Source organism: Pongo abelii, chromosome 13 (genome assembly GCF_028885655.2).
Source record: "Pongo abelii isolate AG06213 chromosome 13, NHGRI_mPonAbe1-v2.0_pri, whole genome shotgun sequence".
NCBI lineage: Eukaryota > Metazoa > Chordata > Mammalia > Primates > Hominidae > Pongo > Pongo abelii.
Window position 1 is genome coordinate 115,740,654 of NC_071998.2, and position 17,016 is coordinate 115,757,669.

The window sequence follows — 17,016 nt, forward strand, 5'->3', positions numbered from 1 at the left end:
GATTCTCCTGCCTCAGCCTCCTGAGTAGCTGGGATTACAGGCATGCGCCACCATGCCTGGCTAATTTTGTATTATTATTATTTTTTTAAATAAAGACGGGGTTCCTCTATGTTGGTCAGGCTGGTCTTGAACTCCAGACCTCAGGTGACCTGCCCACCTTGGCTTCCCAAAGTGCTGGGATTACAGGTGTGAGCCATCACGCCCAGCTGGGTCAAGGATTTTAACATTTGTTTGTGCTTTTAATACATTACTCTCTTGATTTCCAAGAGGGTTGTGTTATTTTCCATGTAACTCTACTTCAGCGTATTGAGTTCACCATAACTGTGCCAGCACAGAGTTTTATGGTTTTAAAAAGGTTTTCACCAAATTCATATCATAAAATGTTAGCATCTTATAATGGTTTATTTTAAGAAGAAGGAGGGGAATCAGGGGAAGATATATTGGTGTTCCATGTGCTATTCTTGCAGCTTTTCTCTGGGTTTGATAATTTTCAAATTAAAAATTGGGAGACAAGAGGTCTGTCTCTGCCTACGGCAGAGCTTGGAGCATTTCCCAGGTTCCTGGGCCAGCAAAACATGGGCAGGGCCTGGTTCAATAAAATGCTATTGTTTTTATTCCTATGATGAAAACTAAGGAAGAATGTTTTTCCCCATGTATTTTTCACTTTGTATTTGTGTTTCACTTCGTACTTTTTTACTTTATTTTTGTATTGGTGAAGTATTTGTTCACTTCTTTATTTGGTGAAATATTTGTTATCTGGAGTAAGAGACTTGCTTTTATAGGCATGGCCATGCTGAGACTGGTATCAACTCTGGGCATACCACAACTCAACTCCTTCATTTGATTGCTTCCTGGGAGGAAGGTGGGGTAGGGAATAGGATCCCAAGTCACAGATGACAGAACTGGAGCTCAAGAAGTTCATGTAGCTACTAAGAGGCAGGGCCTCCAACTCCAAGTTTAGTGGGTTTTTTTTTCTTTTTCTTTTTTGTTTTTTTTCTGAGACAGAGTCTTGCTCTGTCATCCAGGCTGGAGTACAGTGGCACAATCTCGGCTCACTGCAAACTTCACCTCCCGAGTTCAAGAGATTCTTCTGCCTCAGCCTCCTGAATAGCTGGGATTACAGGTGCCCACCACCTCTCCTGGCTAATTTTTGTATTTTTAGTAGAGATGGGGTTTCACCATGTTGGCCAGGCTGGTCTTGAACTCATGACCTTAGGTGATCTGCCCGCCTCAGCCTCCCAAACAAGTTCAGTGTTTCTCTTCCACAGTATTGCTTGCATTAGTTCGTTCTCACACTGCAATAAAGAAATACCTGAGATTGAGGGATTATAAAGAAAAGAGGTTTAGGCTGGGTGCGTTGGTTCATACCTGTAATCCTAGCACTTTGGGAGGCCAAGGCAGAAGGATCATTTGAGCTCCGGAGTTTAAGACCAGCCTGGGCAACACGGCAAAACCCCATCTCTACAAAAAAAAAAAAAAATTATATATATATATATACACACACACACACACACACACACATATATACACACATATCTACGTATACACACACATATATATACATATATATATACATACACATATATATATATAAAGTAGACAGGTGTGGTGGCATGCACCTGTAGTCCCAGCTACTTGGGAGGCTGAGGTGGGAGGATTGCTTGAGCCTGGGAGGTCGAGGCTGCAGTGAGCCACGTTTGTACCACTGCACTCCAGCCTGGGTGATAGAGTGGGGAAAAAATAAAAAAGAAAAAGAAAAAAGGAAAGAGGTTTAATTGGCTCACAGTTCCGCAGGCCGTACAGAAAGCATGGCAGCTTCTCCTTCTGGGGAGGCCTCAGGAAGCTTTTACTCATGGCAGATGGCAAATCGGAAGCAAGTGTTTTACATGGCAGAGGCAGGACCAAGAAAGAAAGAGGGAGGAAGTGCTAGATACTTTTTTTTGTTTTGTTTTGTTCTGTTTTTGAGATGAAGTTTTGCTCTTGTCGCCCAGGTTGGAGTGCAGTGGCGCGAGCTCAGCTCACTGTAACCTCCGCCTCCCGGGTTCGAGCAATTCTCCTGCCTCAGCCTCCTGAGTAGCTGGGATTATAGGCGCCCGCCACCACACCTGTATTTTTAGTAGAGACGGAGTTTCACCATGTTGGACAGGCTGGTCTTGAACTCCTAACCTCAGGTGATCCACCCGCCTTGGCCTCCCAAAGTGCTGGGATTACTGGCATGAGCCACCGCACCCAGCCAGTGCTAGATACTTTTAAACAACCAGATCTCATGAGAACTCTATCACAAGAACAGCACCAAAGGGATGGTGCTAAATCATTTATGAAGGATCCGCCCCCATGATCTAGTCACCTTCCACCCACCCCCACTTCCAACATTATGAATTGCAATTTGACAGGAGATTTGGGTGGGGCACAGAGCTTTATTGAGATATAATTCACATATAACTTGCCCATTTAAAGTGTACGGCTCAATGCTTTTACTGCATTCACAGCTGGGCAACCAACCATCAGCATAATCAACTTTAGAACATTTCCATCACCTCAGAGAGGTTATGTACCCCAGCAGTTACTCAGTCACATCAGGTAGAGGTGAAAAAATATACAGAGAAAGAGATGGAGTCTGGCTGTGTCACCCAGGCTGGAGTACAGTGGCTCACTGCAGCCTCAAACTCCCGGGCTCAAGCAATCCTCCCATCTCAGCCTCCCAAATTGCTGGGATTATGGGCATGAGCCACCACACCCCGCTGAAAACATTTTTAAGTTTTAAGAAAAGAGATGAAAGAGATGGGTTGGACGGGGATGTGTGAGGAAAGCAGAGGAGACTTCGGCTGTGCCATGGCCTTGCTATGTGGCCACAGGTCCCTTCCCTTCTCTTCTCTGGTTCTTGGTTTTCTCCTCCTAATACAAATAGGTATGTATGTATGTATGTATGTATGTATGTATGTATATATGTATGTATGTATGTATTCATTTTGAGACTGAGCCTTGCTCTGTCGCCCAGGCTGGAGTGTGATGGCATGATCTTGGCTCACTGCAACCTCCGCCTCCCAGGGTCTCCTGCCTCAGCCTCCCCAGCAGCTGGGATTACAGGCACGCGCCACCAGAACCAGCTAATTTTTGTATTTTTAGTAGAGACGGGGTTCCGCCATGTTGGCCAGGATGGTCTCAAACACGTGACCTCAGGTGATCCATCCACCTCGGCCTCCCAAAGTGCTGGGGTTACAGACGTGAGTCATCGCGCCCAGTCAAATAGATATTTACTGAGCACCTGCTGTGTGCCAGGCTCCAGGCCAGGCGTGTCACAGATCATCTGAAACCAAGAGCAGAGACGTGACTTATTCAGGTCCCTACACTAGTTGGTGGCAGAGAGGGGCCTGGAACGGGGGATGGGGGTAGGCAGAGGTTCTGACTGCCAGCTCAAGGCCACTGCACCAGCTGCTTCCACGTTTTACTTCCGGAGCTGCGCCAGTGACAGGTGGGGACAGTTGGGGATAGGTGGGGGTGGGCGGGAGGGGCATCTCTTTTCTCCCAGGCTGAGGAGGGGCCTGCCGCAGGTTGGCACTAAATAGTTGTTTCGCCCTCCGGTGGCCACAAGCAGCAGTGCAGGTGTCAGGCCTTGAGGGTCCATGGGGCAAAGTCCCTTCCCACTGTCCCCAGCACCACCACCCTCAAACACACACGCAAGGCATCTGTCCGGGTATGGTATGACTAGGTCTGTTGGAGCATTCCAAAGCGCTCACTTTGTCAGGTGTAACCTGGGTGCTGGGGGCAGGCGGGTGGACAAGTTCCTGACATTCGTGGAGATAGGGGACTCCTGAGCCAATTTAAGTGGAGGTCAGGGAAAGCATCCTAGAAACCTGAAGGATAAGTGGAAATGAACCAGAAAAGACCTGGGGGCAGGTCTGCCTATTCCTAAGCAGAGGGAATGGTGCACGAGAGGCCCGGGGATTTCGCTCTGGCTAGAAGGTAAGGGGAAGAGGCACAGTGAAGGAGGAGCCACGGCTGGGGTGGATTGGGTGAGCTGTGAGAGGAAGGAGGAAGGGTGGACTTTCTCCTGGAGGCACTAGGGATCCACAGAGGGATTTTGAGCAGAGGAGAGACAAAATCAGATAGAAATGTTATTATTATTATTATTATTTTAATATAAGCTGAATAGATGGAAATTTTAGGAAGATCAGCCTGACTGCTGTGTGGGAGAGGGCTTGGAGCAGGCCAGAGAGGAGGCTGTGCCAGTGCTGGTTCTGGGCCCATCCTGGATACTCGAGGCCCAAAGTTTGTAGGGGAATGAGAGAGGGGAAGGGATCCCACTTTGTCTATAGAGCGCGAGACAGGCCCCCTCAGAGAGTAATTACGGTGACCCCAACACTCACAAATCTCTTCTCACAGCCATGCTTTACGTCCCCGAGAGAAAGAGGTGGTTCTCAACATTCTGTAGAAGAAGAAACAGAGTGGAGAGACCTGCCTGGGTCACATAAAAGCTGGTTGATGGCCAAGCCTCAATTCTGGGGGGATCAGGGTGACCCCAAAGTGAAAACATCCCAGTGGCTGGTTCTTCCTTCCAAAATTCCTGGCCCTGGGCTATAGGGGGGTTGGCTGAGGGGCCAGGAGTGAGGACCCAATGTCCTCAGGCCACCCTCGAGGCTCCCTTGGGTCCTGGCAGACCTCAGGCTCCCCACCCCCTGTACCAAGGCAATGAGCCCGAGGTCCACAGTGGCTATCGCCTACCCACAGCCTGCAGGCTTTGTCCTTGGAAACAAGCAGCCTGTCAAAGCTGCCCGCTGTAAAGCGGATGGATGGCCCTTGGCTGCCAGCTGGACAATGCCCAGGCTCTGAGGAGGGGAGATTAGGCCAGCCGTGGCCCAAACCAGTCCCAATGGCTCAGGGGCCTCAAATCAGGGTCCATGGATGCCCTGCCCCTTCATGGTACTTGACCATCTTCAGGAGTGACTCCTGGAAAATGTGATCCCCTGGAAGGGAGGGAGTTGGGCTGTGGGCGCCAGGGCAGGAGCATCGCCGAAAATAGGAAGGTCGTTGCTTAAGATACAGAGAGAGATCTGGGGTAGGACAGGAAGGGCACGGTGAGGAGGGCCAGAAGGTACACAAGGAGACTGGTAGCGTTGGGGTTTGGAGGCTGCCCTGCAGCCCACCCCTTCCTTGCTTCGTGACCTTGGGCCAGTCCTTTTTCCTCACTGGGCTCAGTTTGCACATGCGTAAAATGGGCTCCTAAGAATCCCTGCCTTGAGTGAGATGGTGCAAGTGTGGGAAGGCCCAGCCAGGGCCAAGCAGAGCAAGGCTTCATCTTGGGCCTCTCCTTCCCGCACTTCTCACTGGCTGTGGAAACTGGGACTGGGTGGGAAGTGGGCGGGTCGAAAACAGGAGAGAACCAAGTCCTGCCCACGTTTTGCTGGACCAGGAACCCGGGAAATGCTCTGAGCTCTGACCCAGACAGAGGCCTCTTGTCTCCCAATTTTTAATTAGAAAATTATTAAACCCAGAGAAAAGCTGAAAGAATAGCACATGGAACACCAATATATCTTCCTTTGATATATATTGATTCCCCCCCTTCTTAAAATAAACCATCATAAGAGCAACACCCTGTCTCTCTCTCTCTATATATATATAATAAAAATAAAATAAAAATTGTTGCCAGCAGGCTTTTTTTAGTGGGGAGGACAGAGTCTCGCTCTGTCACCCAGGCTGGAATGCAGTGGGATGATCATGGCTCACTGCATTCTCAACTTTCGAGGCTCAAGTGATCCTCACACTGCAGTCTCCCAAGTAGCTGGGACTCCAGGTGTGCACCACCACACCCAGCTAATTCTTACATTTTTGTAGAGACAGGGCAGGGTCTCTCAGTGTTGCCCAGGTTGGTCTCAAACTCCTGGCCTCAAACTATCCTCCCATCTCAGCCTCCCAAAGTGCTATGACTACAGGCATGAGCCATTGCATCCGGCCTGGCAGCCTACCTTTTAAGTGAGTTTTGACAAGAATGCTAAGTGGACTGTGTGCCAGGCACCATGTATTAGCTACGGGCTTGGTACATGTTAAGTCAAAGTCACTTAAATCTCACAGCAACTCCATGATTTATGCACTATTTATCATCCACACATTACAGATGAGGAAACTGGCTTGGAGAAATTAGGTGTCATGCCTTAGGTCAGAGTCAACATGAACTTGGATGAACTTGGATGGATCTATCTGCCCCCAAAGCCTGAGCCCTGGGGTCATTCAGTCTAACCTCCCTCCTAACCAGGCATCCCTGCTACTGAGACCAGGAAGGTATGCCCACAGTCCCTACTCCACACTTCCATGGGGGATCTTTGCCTCTGCATCCCCCCAACCCCTCAGCCTCCCTCTGCAGCCCTGGCCCTGGCTCTGCCTCTATTCCCTTCCACCAGACAGGCCCCCTCTGCCATTCCTGCAGTACCTTTAGAATGGCCTGGATGAAGATCCAGAAAGCCAGGTTCAAGGCCGGGCTCTGCCTCTGGCCACTGGCCTAACCCGGGGTGAGAGCCTTCAGTTCTCCTCTGGAAAATTGGTACGCCTGCCCCCAGCCCTTCCTCGCAGCAGGTGGAAGGTACAGGAGAAGCGTCCTGTAGGGAACCGGCTCAGGGCAGGCAGTAGGCCAGGCACTGAGCGCTCCCTCCTCCCCGACCATCCCGGCCTCCGAAGGGCCTGGGAAGCCCAAAGACCCTTCAGCTTCCACTAGTTTGCTTTGGATCCAAGTCTCACAGGTGGCCCCTTCTAATCGGGTGACTTTAACCAGTGTGTTTGGGGGAGGTAGTGACAACAGGCCCGGGGCGAGGGACTGAAGGTCTCCTCCCACCCACCTGGAGGCAGGTCTCTGTCTGGCTGGGCCGGGTGGGGGGCCCAAGAGGGCGGGGTGGGGGGCGGAAAGGGGCGTGGCTGAGGGGCGGGGTCTCCTGGTATCTGCCAGAGCCCGCCGCTGCCTCCCCGACTTCAGTCCTCGCAGTTGCCTCGCAGATGGTGAACAGCCACAGGCGCCAGACCAGGCATAGCGGGTGAGGAACTGGAGCTGGGAACGGGGGAGGGACCAGCGGATGAAGGGGAGGCCCCTGACTCAGGCCCATAGGCGCCTCGCGGAGGAGGGACGCGCAGTGGTGGGCAAACTTCGCATCTCCCTCTCGGGCCTCAACGAGTGTTTGGAGAGCAAGAAAAGTGGGCGCCAGGGGGCTTGAGGGCGCGAATCCAGGCAGACGTGAACAAGGGAGTGCCTTTCAGAATCCAAAACGCGGGAGCCTCCGAGTCCTCCGGTGAGGGGCGTGTTGGATTTTTGTGCTGTCTGGAAGAGGGAAAAGGGGTGAATGATCACTGGTGATGGCTCAGATGCCGTCACCAGGTGGCAGGAGGCCGAGTGTCAGGACACCGTGTTTTCTCCGGCACATTTGTGTAAAGCCAAGGCTGGAGCAGAGACCCAGGAGGCTCTTCCCTGCCTGCAGAGCCCCCCAGGTTGACGGGAGTGACCCCAGATCACCCAGGGTTAGGGTATCCCCGCTGAGCACAGCGTCTGGCTGTGGCACACCCACCAGCGGGAACCACAAGCTGAACCTGGAGGAGGTACTACTGAGAGACTGGGAGGCAGTCCAGGTAGGAGGGATGGCATGGTCACAGGTCTGGAGAAGGGAAACTCAGAAATGGACGCACCTTGGGGAGCAGTGGAAAGGTGGCTGCACCGAGCAGCGGTGGACAGGTGAGGCCAGGGAACTCGGCAGAGGCCTGACGAAGCAGAACCTTGGCGGAGAACCCCAAGGAACACAAAGCCCACCTGGCCCTGAGCTTCCCCCACCCCCTGCAGGGACCCTGAGCTCTGTTTTGCCCCTCTCTGGCCAGCGACTGCTGCTGCCTCCCCCTCTCCCAGCTCTCCAGGGTGACAGTGTTTCCCTGCTTCGGTCCTGAAGGGGCTCCTGGAGACCATCTTTTGTGCCAGTAAATGTCATCCCTACTAGGTGGGCCACCCCATCCTGGGCTTCCAGCCCACTGGTTGGTTCCCAGTTCAGTGGGGTCTGGGAGCCAAACAAAGGGCAAACGGACCCTGCAGAAGTCCAAGGGGGAAGCAAGGCAGGATGCCCAGCTGCTTTCCTGTGACTTTTTTTTTTCCCTCAGTCCACGTTGGCCTGCCTGTGACCCCTCCCGTCTGTCACCTGCTCCATTGGATCCAGGATGGCACCGTGGTGCTACTGTTTCCTCTGCCTCCTGGTACCTTCACCTCTGGGAGGGCGGTGGCTGGGAGGAGGTCAAGGGGACTCACAGCTTCAAGGGTTCCAAGTGGCCATCCTTACCTCATAAGGTCACTGCAAAGGTTATCCAAGATAAGCCCTGGCACAGACGGAATAAAAGCAGTCACAAAGGGCAACCCCTCTTACTCATCAGCCTGTTTACTCCTCACACACGGAAAAGGCTCAGGGCAGCGAAGGGCCCTCCCGAGATCATACTCTGAGTGGTGGGATTTGAATCCAGGTCTGACTGCAGAGTCTGCAGCTTCCACTGAATGCCCCCTCCCACCCACCCCCAGAGTAGGCATTCAATAACTGCAAGTGTGCGGGGAGGGTTGCCCCAGCCCCCACCTGTCTTCTTCTCTCCCAGATCAGGAGTCTCTCTGGGACCCCCTCCAACTCCCCAGGTGAATCAAGGAACCCCTGGGCCCCAGGTTGGTATGAGGGATCCCCCCAGGGAGGGTCTCCGTCCCCCAGCTAAGCAAGTCTGTGATCCAAGGGGTGCACCGGCCTAGAATGCAAAGGAGGGGAAGAGTAACATTTAGTTCCACCCCCACCATACCAGGCCCTGCGAGGAACACTTCATAGTTTCTGTCTCATTCCTGCCATTGTGCAGATGACGAAAAGAGCTCTGCAAGAGGACAGGACTCAGCGGGCCATAGACATGGCCAGGTTCAGCCCCATCCAGCCCGAATGACTCCAAGCCCAGTGTCGTTATCTCTGCCCAGCCCTGGAAGAGTCAGATGCCCACAAAATGCACCCCCCACCGTCTCTCTTATCGTTTTTAGCCCCCGTGGCCCCCGGCGAGGTGGTGAAGACTGCAGGTGGGGTGTGCAAATTCTCTGGACAGCGACTGAGCTGGTGGCAGGCCCAAGAGTCCTGCGAGCAGCAGTTTGGCCACTTGGCACTGCAGCCCCCTGATGGGGCTCTTGCTTCACGGCTGCGCGATCCGGTCTGGGTGGGCCAAAGAGAGGCCTCTCTGCGGAGACCCCCACAGAGGCGTGAGTGCGGGCCCCTGGGAAATGGGAGCAAGGGGCAGAGGCTCTGGTGACCTTCAGATATAGGAGCCCACAGTGACAATATTTGCAGAATGAGCCGGGAGTAAGACCCCATTGCATCTCCAGGTTCCCTTGCCCTGGACTGGACGTTGGGGCTTGACTCTTGGGCAGGGGAACGCTAGCCCCCATTTCCTCCTTCCCGAGGTGGGGAGGCACCCCAAAGCCTTGAAAGAACCCTGCCGCTGAGCCAAAGGGCAGGGGCAGGACCATGTGCACAGGTGAAGAAACTGAGGTCGCAGCCCACGTGTCCCTGCAGGTGCGCGCACCACCGCCGTGCTGGTGTTCGGCGAGAGGACGGCTGACCGGGCGGCGCGGCTGCGGAGCCCTCTACCTGAGCTGGCAGCGCTGACCGCGTGTGCTCACGTGCAGTGGGACTGTGCCTCGCCCGACCCCGCAGCGCTCTTCTCCGTTGCCGCGCCCGCGCTGCCCAACGCGCTGCTGCTGCGCGCCTTCGCCGAGCCGGGGGGCGTCGTGCGCGCTGCGCTGGTGGTGCGTGGGCAACACGCGCCCTTCCTCTCAGCCTTCCGCGCCGACGGCCGCTGGCACCATGTGTGCGCCACGTGGGAGCAGCGGGGCGGGCGCTGGGCGCTGTTCTCCGACGGGAGGCGGCGCGCTGGGGCGCGGGGGCTGGGCGCCGGCCACCCGGTGCCGTCCGGCGGCATCCTGGTGCTGGGCCAGGATCAGGACTCTCTGGGCGGTGGCTTCTCGGTGCGTGACGCCTTCAGCGGCAACCTCACCGACTTCCACCTGTGGGCGCGGGCGCTGAGCCCCGCTCAGCTGCACCGGGCACGGGCCTGCGCGCCACTCCCAGAGGGCCTGCTCTTCCGCTGGGACCCGGGCGCCCTGGACGTCGCACCCTCGCTGCTGCCCATGGTGTGGGTGCGCCTTCTGTGTCCCGGTACGACCCGCCCCGCCCCGGCCCCACCCCATGGCCCCGAATCCTTCCCTTCCGACCCTGGAACTCGACCCACGCCTAGCTCTGGCCATGCCCTCTCCAGGCCGCAGTGCCTGCAAGCTCCAGCATAAACCTGGTCCCAGCAGCCTGGGGGTCTGCGCTCGTCCCCCGGCCCCCTTACCCCCACCCCGAGCTGGCCACAGTGCCTCTCTCTCAGGTTTCACATTGCCACCTAACCCCGGGGCCGTGCGTCCTGGCTCTCCAGGGTGCCCAGGACCCCTAGGGAGCCCTGACAGCTCTCCCGCCCCTGCCAGTGCCCTCCGAGGAGTGCCCTACGTGGAACCTGGGACCTCGCAGTGCGGGCTCTGAGCTCTGCCTGGAGCCGCAGCCCTTCCTCTGCTGCTACCGGACAGGTGCGCCCTGGGTGCGCCCCTGGGCTCTGCTGAAGGGAAAGCCGGTGTGGACCGGAGTAGACTGAGAGGGGGTGAGCTGTTGGCAAAGTCTGGGAATTCAGAATAAACTCAGAGCTTCAAGGTCTCCATGGAGTCTAGGCCACAGAGCAGTGGGTCCAGACGGACCTAAGGGTGAATCCAAATTGTGTAACCTTGGGCAAGCTCTTTTGCCATTCTGTGCCTCAGTTTCCCCATCTAGAACACTGTGTGTAAGACTCTGGACACTCAGCCATCAAGGTGCTCTTCCTTCCTTGGGCAGCACGTGGTGGGTGGAGGTCACTGAACAGGCTGGCATCTCTGGACAGGGGTATTCCCCGGGGCCCAGCCTGGCATCCACTCCTTTGCAGAGACCTATCATCGGCTGCAGGATGCCCAATCATGGCCTGGCCAGGATGTTATCAGCCGAGTCAACGCCTTAGCCAACAACATTGTGGTGAGCTCCCTCTCAGGGGCTGGAGAGCCTGGGGGCTCCATGGGTCACCTCGCTGCACCTCAGTTTCCTCCCTTGTAAAGGGGACACCCACCTGGTGTGTCTGCAGGAATTAAGGCCATTCAGGCTCCCTATTCTGTAGCCCCTGAGAGTTGGGGGCTTGTGACAAGTTTAATGGGTGCCCACCAAGAAGACCCTGGCAAAGCCCAAGTGTGGCCCTTGGGGGGATCCCCTCATAACAACCAGACCCGGAGTCAGTGGCTCCTCTGCCCACAGCTCCTCCCAGACCCCCTCTCCGAAGTCCATGGAGCCCTGTCCCCAGCAGAGGCCTCCAGCTTCCTGGGCCTTCTGGAGCATGTCCTGGTGATGGAGATGGCTCCGCTGGGGCCGGCCGCACTGCTGGCTGTTGTGCGCTTCCTGAAGAGGGTGGTGGCCCTCGGGGCTGGGGACCCAGAGCTGTTGTTGACAGGCCCGTGGGAGCAGCTGAGCCAAGGCGTTGTATCTGTGGCCAGCCTGGTCCTGGAGGAGCAGGTGGCTGACACATGGCTGTCCATCCCTGAGGTGAGGCTGACAGGGCTGGGTGGGGCAGGGGCCTGGGCTGTGGTTCCAGCCTAGCCACCAGCTGGTTATGTAGCTGTGGGGGAGTCAGGACCTAGCTCTGGGCTCCATCTCTGCGTCAATCCGGAGAAGCTTCTCTTTTGTCTATTTGATAAGTTGAACTTCCACAAACAATTGCACTTGAGGCTGGGCGCGGTGGCTCACGCCTATAATCCCAGCACTTTGGGAGGTCGAGGCGGGTGGATCACTTGAGGTCAGGAGTTCGAGACCAGCCTGGCCAACAGGGTGAAACCCTGTCTCTACTAAAAATACAAAATTAGCCAGGCCTGGTAGCAGGCACCTGTAATCCCAGCTACTCGAGAGGCTGAGGCAGGAGAATCACTTAAACCCAGGGGGAGGAGGTTGCAGTGAGCCGAGATCACACCACTGCACTCCAGCCTGGGTGACAGAGTGAGACTCTGTCTCAAAAAAAAAAAAAAAAAAAAAATTGCACTTTAACAATAACTTCTGTAGTTAAATGAAGTGATTAAGAGCCACCAGTCAGTAAGAGCCTCCCCCATCTCCAAGAACCTGCTGACCACCTTAAGTGGGGGATCTATGCAAAGTGGACAGTCCACCTTGTCTGCCTAAACAGCCCAGACACTCTGGACAACATGAGAGGTGCTATCCAGATGGAGAGGCTCTTGGAAACCTTGTCCTGGCGGAAGTGGCTGTCGGCCTGGGAGTGATCAGCCCAGAGCAGGGAGGAAATGAGAATCATGAACAGTGCCTGCAAATTATCTGGGGTTGAAGGAGCAAACCTGGTCCCCCTGTGGGCCTCAGAGGACAGAACTGGGACTAGGACATGGGGGTAGGGGAAGACGGCATAACACAGGAGGCTGGTTCTACGGAATGATTCACCACGGGTAGTGAGCTCCTCATCCTGGGAAGTGTGCAAGCCCATAGTTGATTAGGGATCCGAGGCACTGCGGTAGACTGGGGAAAGCCAGACTGAAGCTCAGTTTTCTTCCCTGGGGAATGGGGATGATCACACCAGCCTTGCTATGGCAGTGGAGAGGCGTTAGGGATGAACAGTGTGACTTGCCCAGCACAGAGTAGGTGCCCCATGAATGCAGGTTCCTCTCCTCCCTCCCCTGCTCTCACCACCCCCACCCATGGCTTTCCTTTTGGAATATCAGTGTTGAGCACCCATTACGGGTCTAGTACGGAGCCACACCAAACGGGTAGGCATGGCCCAGCCTTCGGAGTGTGCGCTGGTTGGCAAACAGGAGGATGGGGTGGCTTGGGAGATAGAATTGGATAGGTCGAAGGAGGCTGGGGCAGGCAGGGCTTCAAATGTCAACCTGAGGACCCAGGACTTGATCCTAGAGTCTTTAAAGGGCCACGGAGGGTCTGGAGAGGGCAGGACCACCTCCCAGATCATGGAGCATTCATCCCAGCGCTCAGGGCAGGCGGCAGTGGGGTGCAGAGTGTGACAGGGAGCTGAGATGCGGCGTCCTCCCAGGTGGTCGGTGGGCCTATGGCTCTGGTGGAGAGTGTGCAGCGCCTGGCACCCCTGCTGAGCACCACAATGACCTCAGAGCAGCCCCGAATGCGCATTCAGCACCGCCATGCTGGTGAGCCTGCACCCACCTGCCCACACGGCTGGACTCAGACCTCCCTCCTCAGCCCGGTGACTGGGAGCTGTCTGCACTTCCACAGACACTCCATTCTGTTTCCTGCCTTTGGCATGCTGTGCCCTGCATCCAGAATGCCCTCTCTCCCTCCATCTCCTAGCAAACACCTATACATCCTTCAGAACCCTGTGTGGGCATCACTCCCTCTAGGAAGCCTTCCTGTTTTAGCTCTCTCCTCCTCTGAAAGACAGTTCCTCCCGCCTCTGTTACCCCAGAACCTTGAACATGTCTTTCATTGCATTTCTGGTAATTACATAATGGAATTATCTCCCTCCACGGGACACTCCTTGAGTGGTAAGGCTGTTTCTGAGCCGTCTCTGCATCTCGGGGCCGAGCCCAAGTACCCACTCCGTGAATGTTTGTAGCCTTAATGGGGGTGCACCTGTGGTGAAGCTTCAGGTACAAACACGTGCCCTTCGGATACCCACCAGTTTCTGGTGACTCGTCAATATTCAGGTCCTGCCTCGCGGTGACCGCCCCCCCTTCTCAGTGACCCCCTTCCCCTGGAATTGGAAAAGTCAGATTTGCCTTGGGTAAGTTGCTGAACCTCTCTGAGCAGGAATGGTGGCCTCCTAGGCCTATGGCAGGAAGAGAGGGATCCAGACCCTGCTAGCTGGGCCTGCTCAGCAGAAAGACCTCACTCCGAGGTCCAGCCACCCAGCCCCATTTACCCCCAGGCCTGGAGGTGCGGAGCTTACGCTTGAGGGAGGCCAGCATGAGGGGCTGCTTATTCACAATGCCTGGTGGGCATACAGAGGGGCCCGGCCATATCCACATTCCTGCGAGTGAAGTGAGGCGACTCCTCGGGAAAGGTGGGTGAGGATGAGGGGGTGTCCAGAGCCCTGTTGGGTTCTGGGTCAAACCTCAGCTCTAACCGTTGCTAGCTGTGCTACTCATCTTTCAGATCCTCAGTTTGCTCGTCTATAAAATGGGCACATTACTACCTGCCTTGTGGCTTATGAGGTTAAAAGCACCCACCACATAGTGGTGTTCACTTACTCTCCTCCACGGAACCACACACATCTTCCCTCGGGAGTGGGTGGTGGAGGAAGATCCCCTATGCTTGATGCCATGCAGGGGTGGGGGATTAGGGCAAGGGGCAAAGGGCCTTGGAGTTGTGAGGTTAAGCACATGGACTTTGACTGCTTGGAATTTTGGCTCTTCCACTTCTTAGCTGTGTGATCTTAGGGAAGTCATTTAACCTCTCTGAGCCTCAGTTTCCCTATCTGTAGAGTGGGGAGAGCATCACCCTCGGGGCCAACTAGTGGTGCTTGCCCAGCCACTGGGTGGTGCCTTGGTGCCCCTTCCTCTCAGCCAAGCCTCTCTGGAGTCACCGTGATCCACAGCTGGTTCACCTCCAGAGTCTTCCAGTACACCCCAGAGGGACCGGACCTAGAGCCCCAGGCCCCTGCCAGCTCAGAGGAGGCAAACAGGGTGCAGAGGTGAGTAGGCGCCACCTGGAGGGCTGTGAGGGCCTGTGTCCCCTCCCCAGGGAAGGCCAGAGTCCCCGTTCTGGTGGGCGCATGTGTCCTTAGCAGCCCAGGGCCCACCCTTTCCCACCCCTGCCCAACGTACACACGATTCTGCACCTGCCGGAGGTGAACATGGCTCAACTCCTGTCTGGGGTTCTGGCTTCTGTGTTGGGACTTACCCAAGTTACCAGCAAGTCCCTAAGGCAAGACTGAACCAGGTGCCACAATTCCTGATATCTCTTCGGACACAGAGGCCGCCACCTCCACCGTAGGGGGCCTGGGTGACATGCCCCACCCAGACACCATCCCTCCTCCACAGCCACCCTTGAAAGCTCCCATTCTTCCCACAGGTTCCTAAGCACCCAGGTGGGGTCAGCCATCATCTCCTCTGAAGTGTGGGACATCACTGGAGAGGTCAACATGGCTGTGACTTTTCATCTGCAGCACCAGGCCCAGGTACCTGGTGGCGCTTCTGGGAAGCAGCCGTCCTGGTGCACGTGTCCCAGTTCAGTTCCCCCAACCCCCAGTATTTATTCATTGGACAACCAAGGCCTAATAATGCGCACAAAATGTACCTGCAAGCCACCTCCGTTGTCCTCAAGGGAGTGGGAAGGGAAACAATTGACTGCAGGGTCACCTTATGGCAGCTGCCACAGATATGCATCATTCATTTAATCCTCCAACTGCGCACTTCATCCAAAGCTTGGGAGAGCTGATGTGATTGGCCCCAGCTTGTAAGTGGCAGAGCTGGGATTTCATTCTGAGTCTGCATAACTTGAAAACCTGTTAGTTCCCATGGAGTCATTCACTGCAGCATGTGCAGGGAATTCATTCATTCACTCACTGCAGTGTGTGTACAGGGGCCTTCACATATGAATGTGCTTCATACAAATAAAAATAACCTAAATGTCCATCAGTAGGGGACTACTTTAAAAGTTTTGTAGGTCCGGGCATGGTGGCTCATGCCTGTAATCCCAGCACTTTGGGAGGCCGAGGCAGGCTGATCACTTGAGGTCAGGAATTCGAAACTAGCCTGGCCAACATGGTGAAACCCCATCTCTACTAAAAAGACATAAAAGTTAGCCAGGCATGGTGGTGCACACCTGTAGTCCCAGCTATTGGGGAGGCTGAGGCAGGAGAACCGCTTGAACCCAGGAGGCGGAGGTTGTAGTAAGCCAAAATCACACCACTGCCCTCCAGCCTGGGTGATAGAACAAGACTCTGTCTCAAAAAAAAAAGGTTTGTAGATATATATGGTCAGCCCTCCATAATGGGAGGGTTTCACCACCGAGGATTCAAGCAACCATGGGTGGAAAATATTCAGAAAAAATAGTGTCTGTACTGAACATCTATAGACTTTTATTCTGGGGGTCATACACAAGACAGTATAACAGCTATTTATATATTTATATTTTATTTCCTAAGCAAGACAGTATAACAGCTATTTATATAGCATTTAAGTTGTATTAGGTATTACAAGTAATCTAGAGATGACTTAAAGTATACAGGAGCATGTGTGTAGGTTATATGCAAATATCAAGCCATTTTACATAAAAAACTTGAGCCTCAGCAGGTTTTGGCATCCTTGGGGGTCCTGGAACCAATCTCCTGCAGGTAATAGGGGCCAAGTGTGCAATGGAATAGTCAACTGAAAGTTATATAGGGATTGAGGTATTTCTCTATAAACTGACATGGAAAGATCTGCAAGATATGTTAAATTTCATTTCACGCTTAATACACAAATTTCTTCTCCCTTCTGAAACACTAGAATGTTTCAGAGAAAGCAAGTCTTCTTTGCTCACAACCAGTAATCTTGGACACACACACACACACACACACATACACACACCACAGCTTATCAGTCTCTTGTATATATTGTCAGAATGGGGCTGCGGGTGGATTGTTCATGATATGGAAAAGCATCCATGCTCTGATTTTTTCTTTTTTTTTGAGACAGAGTCTCACTCTGTCACCCAGGCTGGAGTGCAAGTGGCGAAATCTCAGCTCACTGCAACCTCTGCCCCCCGGGTTCAAGCAATTCTCCTGCCTTAGCCTCCTGAGTAGCTGGGACTATAGGCATGTGCTACCACGTCTAGCTAATTTTGTGTATATATATATATATATATATATACATATATATATATATATATATATATATATATACATATATATATATATTTTTTTTTTGGTAGAGATGGGGTTTCTCCATGTTGGTCAGGCTGGTCTCCAACTCCCGACCTCGGT

General features: G+C 54.3%; 1 protein-coding gene across 1 annotated transcript in view; it reads left to right on the plus strand.

Moving 5' to 3' along the window:
* The first annotated feature begins 6,956 nt into the window (after nucleotides 1–6,956).
* Nucleotides 6,957–17,016, plus strand: part of ADGRD2 (adhesion G protein-coupled receptor D2) — a 34,061-nt gene continuing 24,001 nt past the window's right edge. The window contains exons 1-10 of the mRNA XM_054520584.2: nucleotides 6,957–7,708; nucleotides 8,602–8,669; nucleotides 9,020–9,232; nucleotides 9,546–10,187; nucleotides 10,499–10,597; nucleotides 10,984–11,069; nucleotides 11,343–11,627; nucleotides 13,129–13,244; nucleotides 14,620–14,742; nucleotides 15,123–15,228. Coding sequence (XP_054376559.2) covers nucleotides 7,620–7,708; nucleotides 8,602–8,669; nucleotides 9,020–9,232; nucleotides 9,546–10,187; nucleotides 10,499–10,597; nucleotides 10,984–11,069; nucleotides 11,343–11,627; nucleotides 13,129–13,244; nucleotides 14,620–14,742; nucleotides 15,123–15,228 — 1,827 coding nt within the window. The 5' untranslated portion in view covers nucleotides 6,957–7,619. The remainder of the gene's footprint in view (nucleotides 7,709–8,601; nucleotides 8,670–9,019; nucleotides 9,233–9,545; nucleotides 10,188–10,498; nucleotides 10,598–10,983; nucleotides 11,070–11,342; nucleotides 11,628–13,128; nucleotides 13,245–14,619; nucleotides 14,743–15,122; nucleotides 15,229–17,016) is intronic.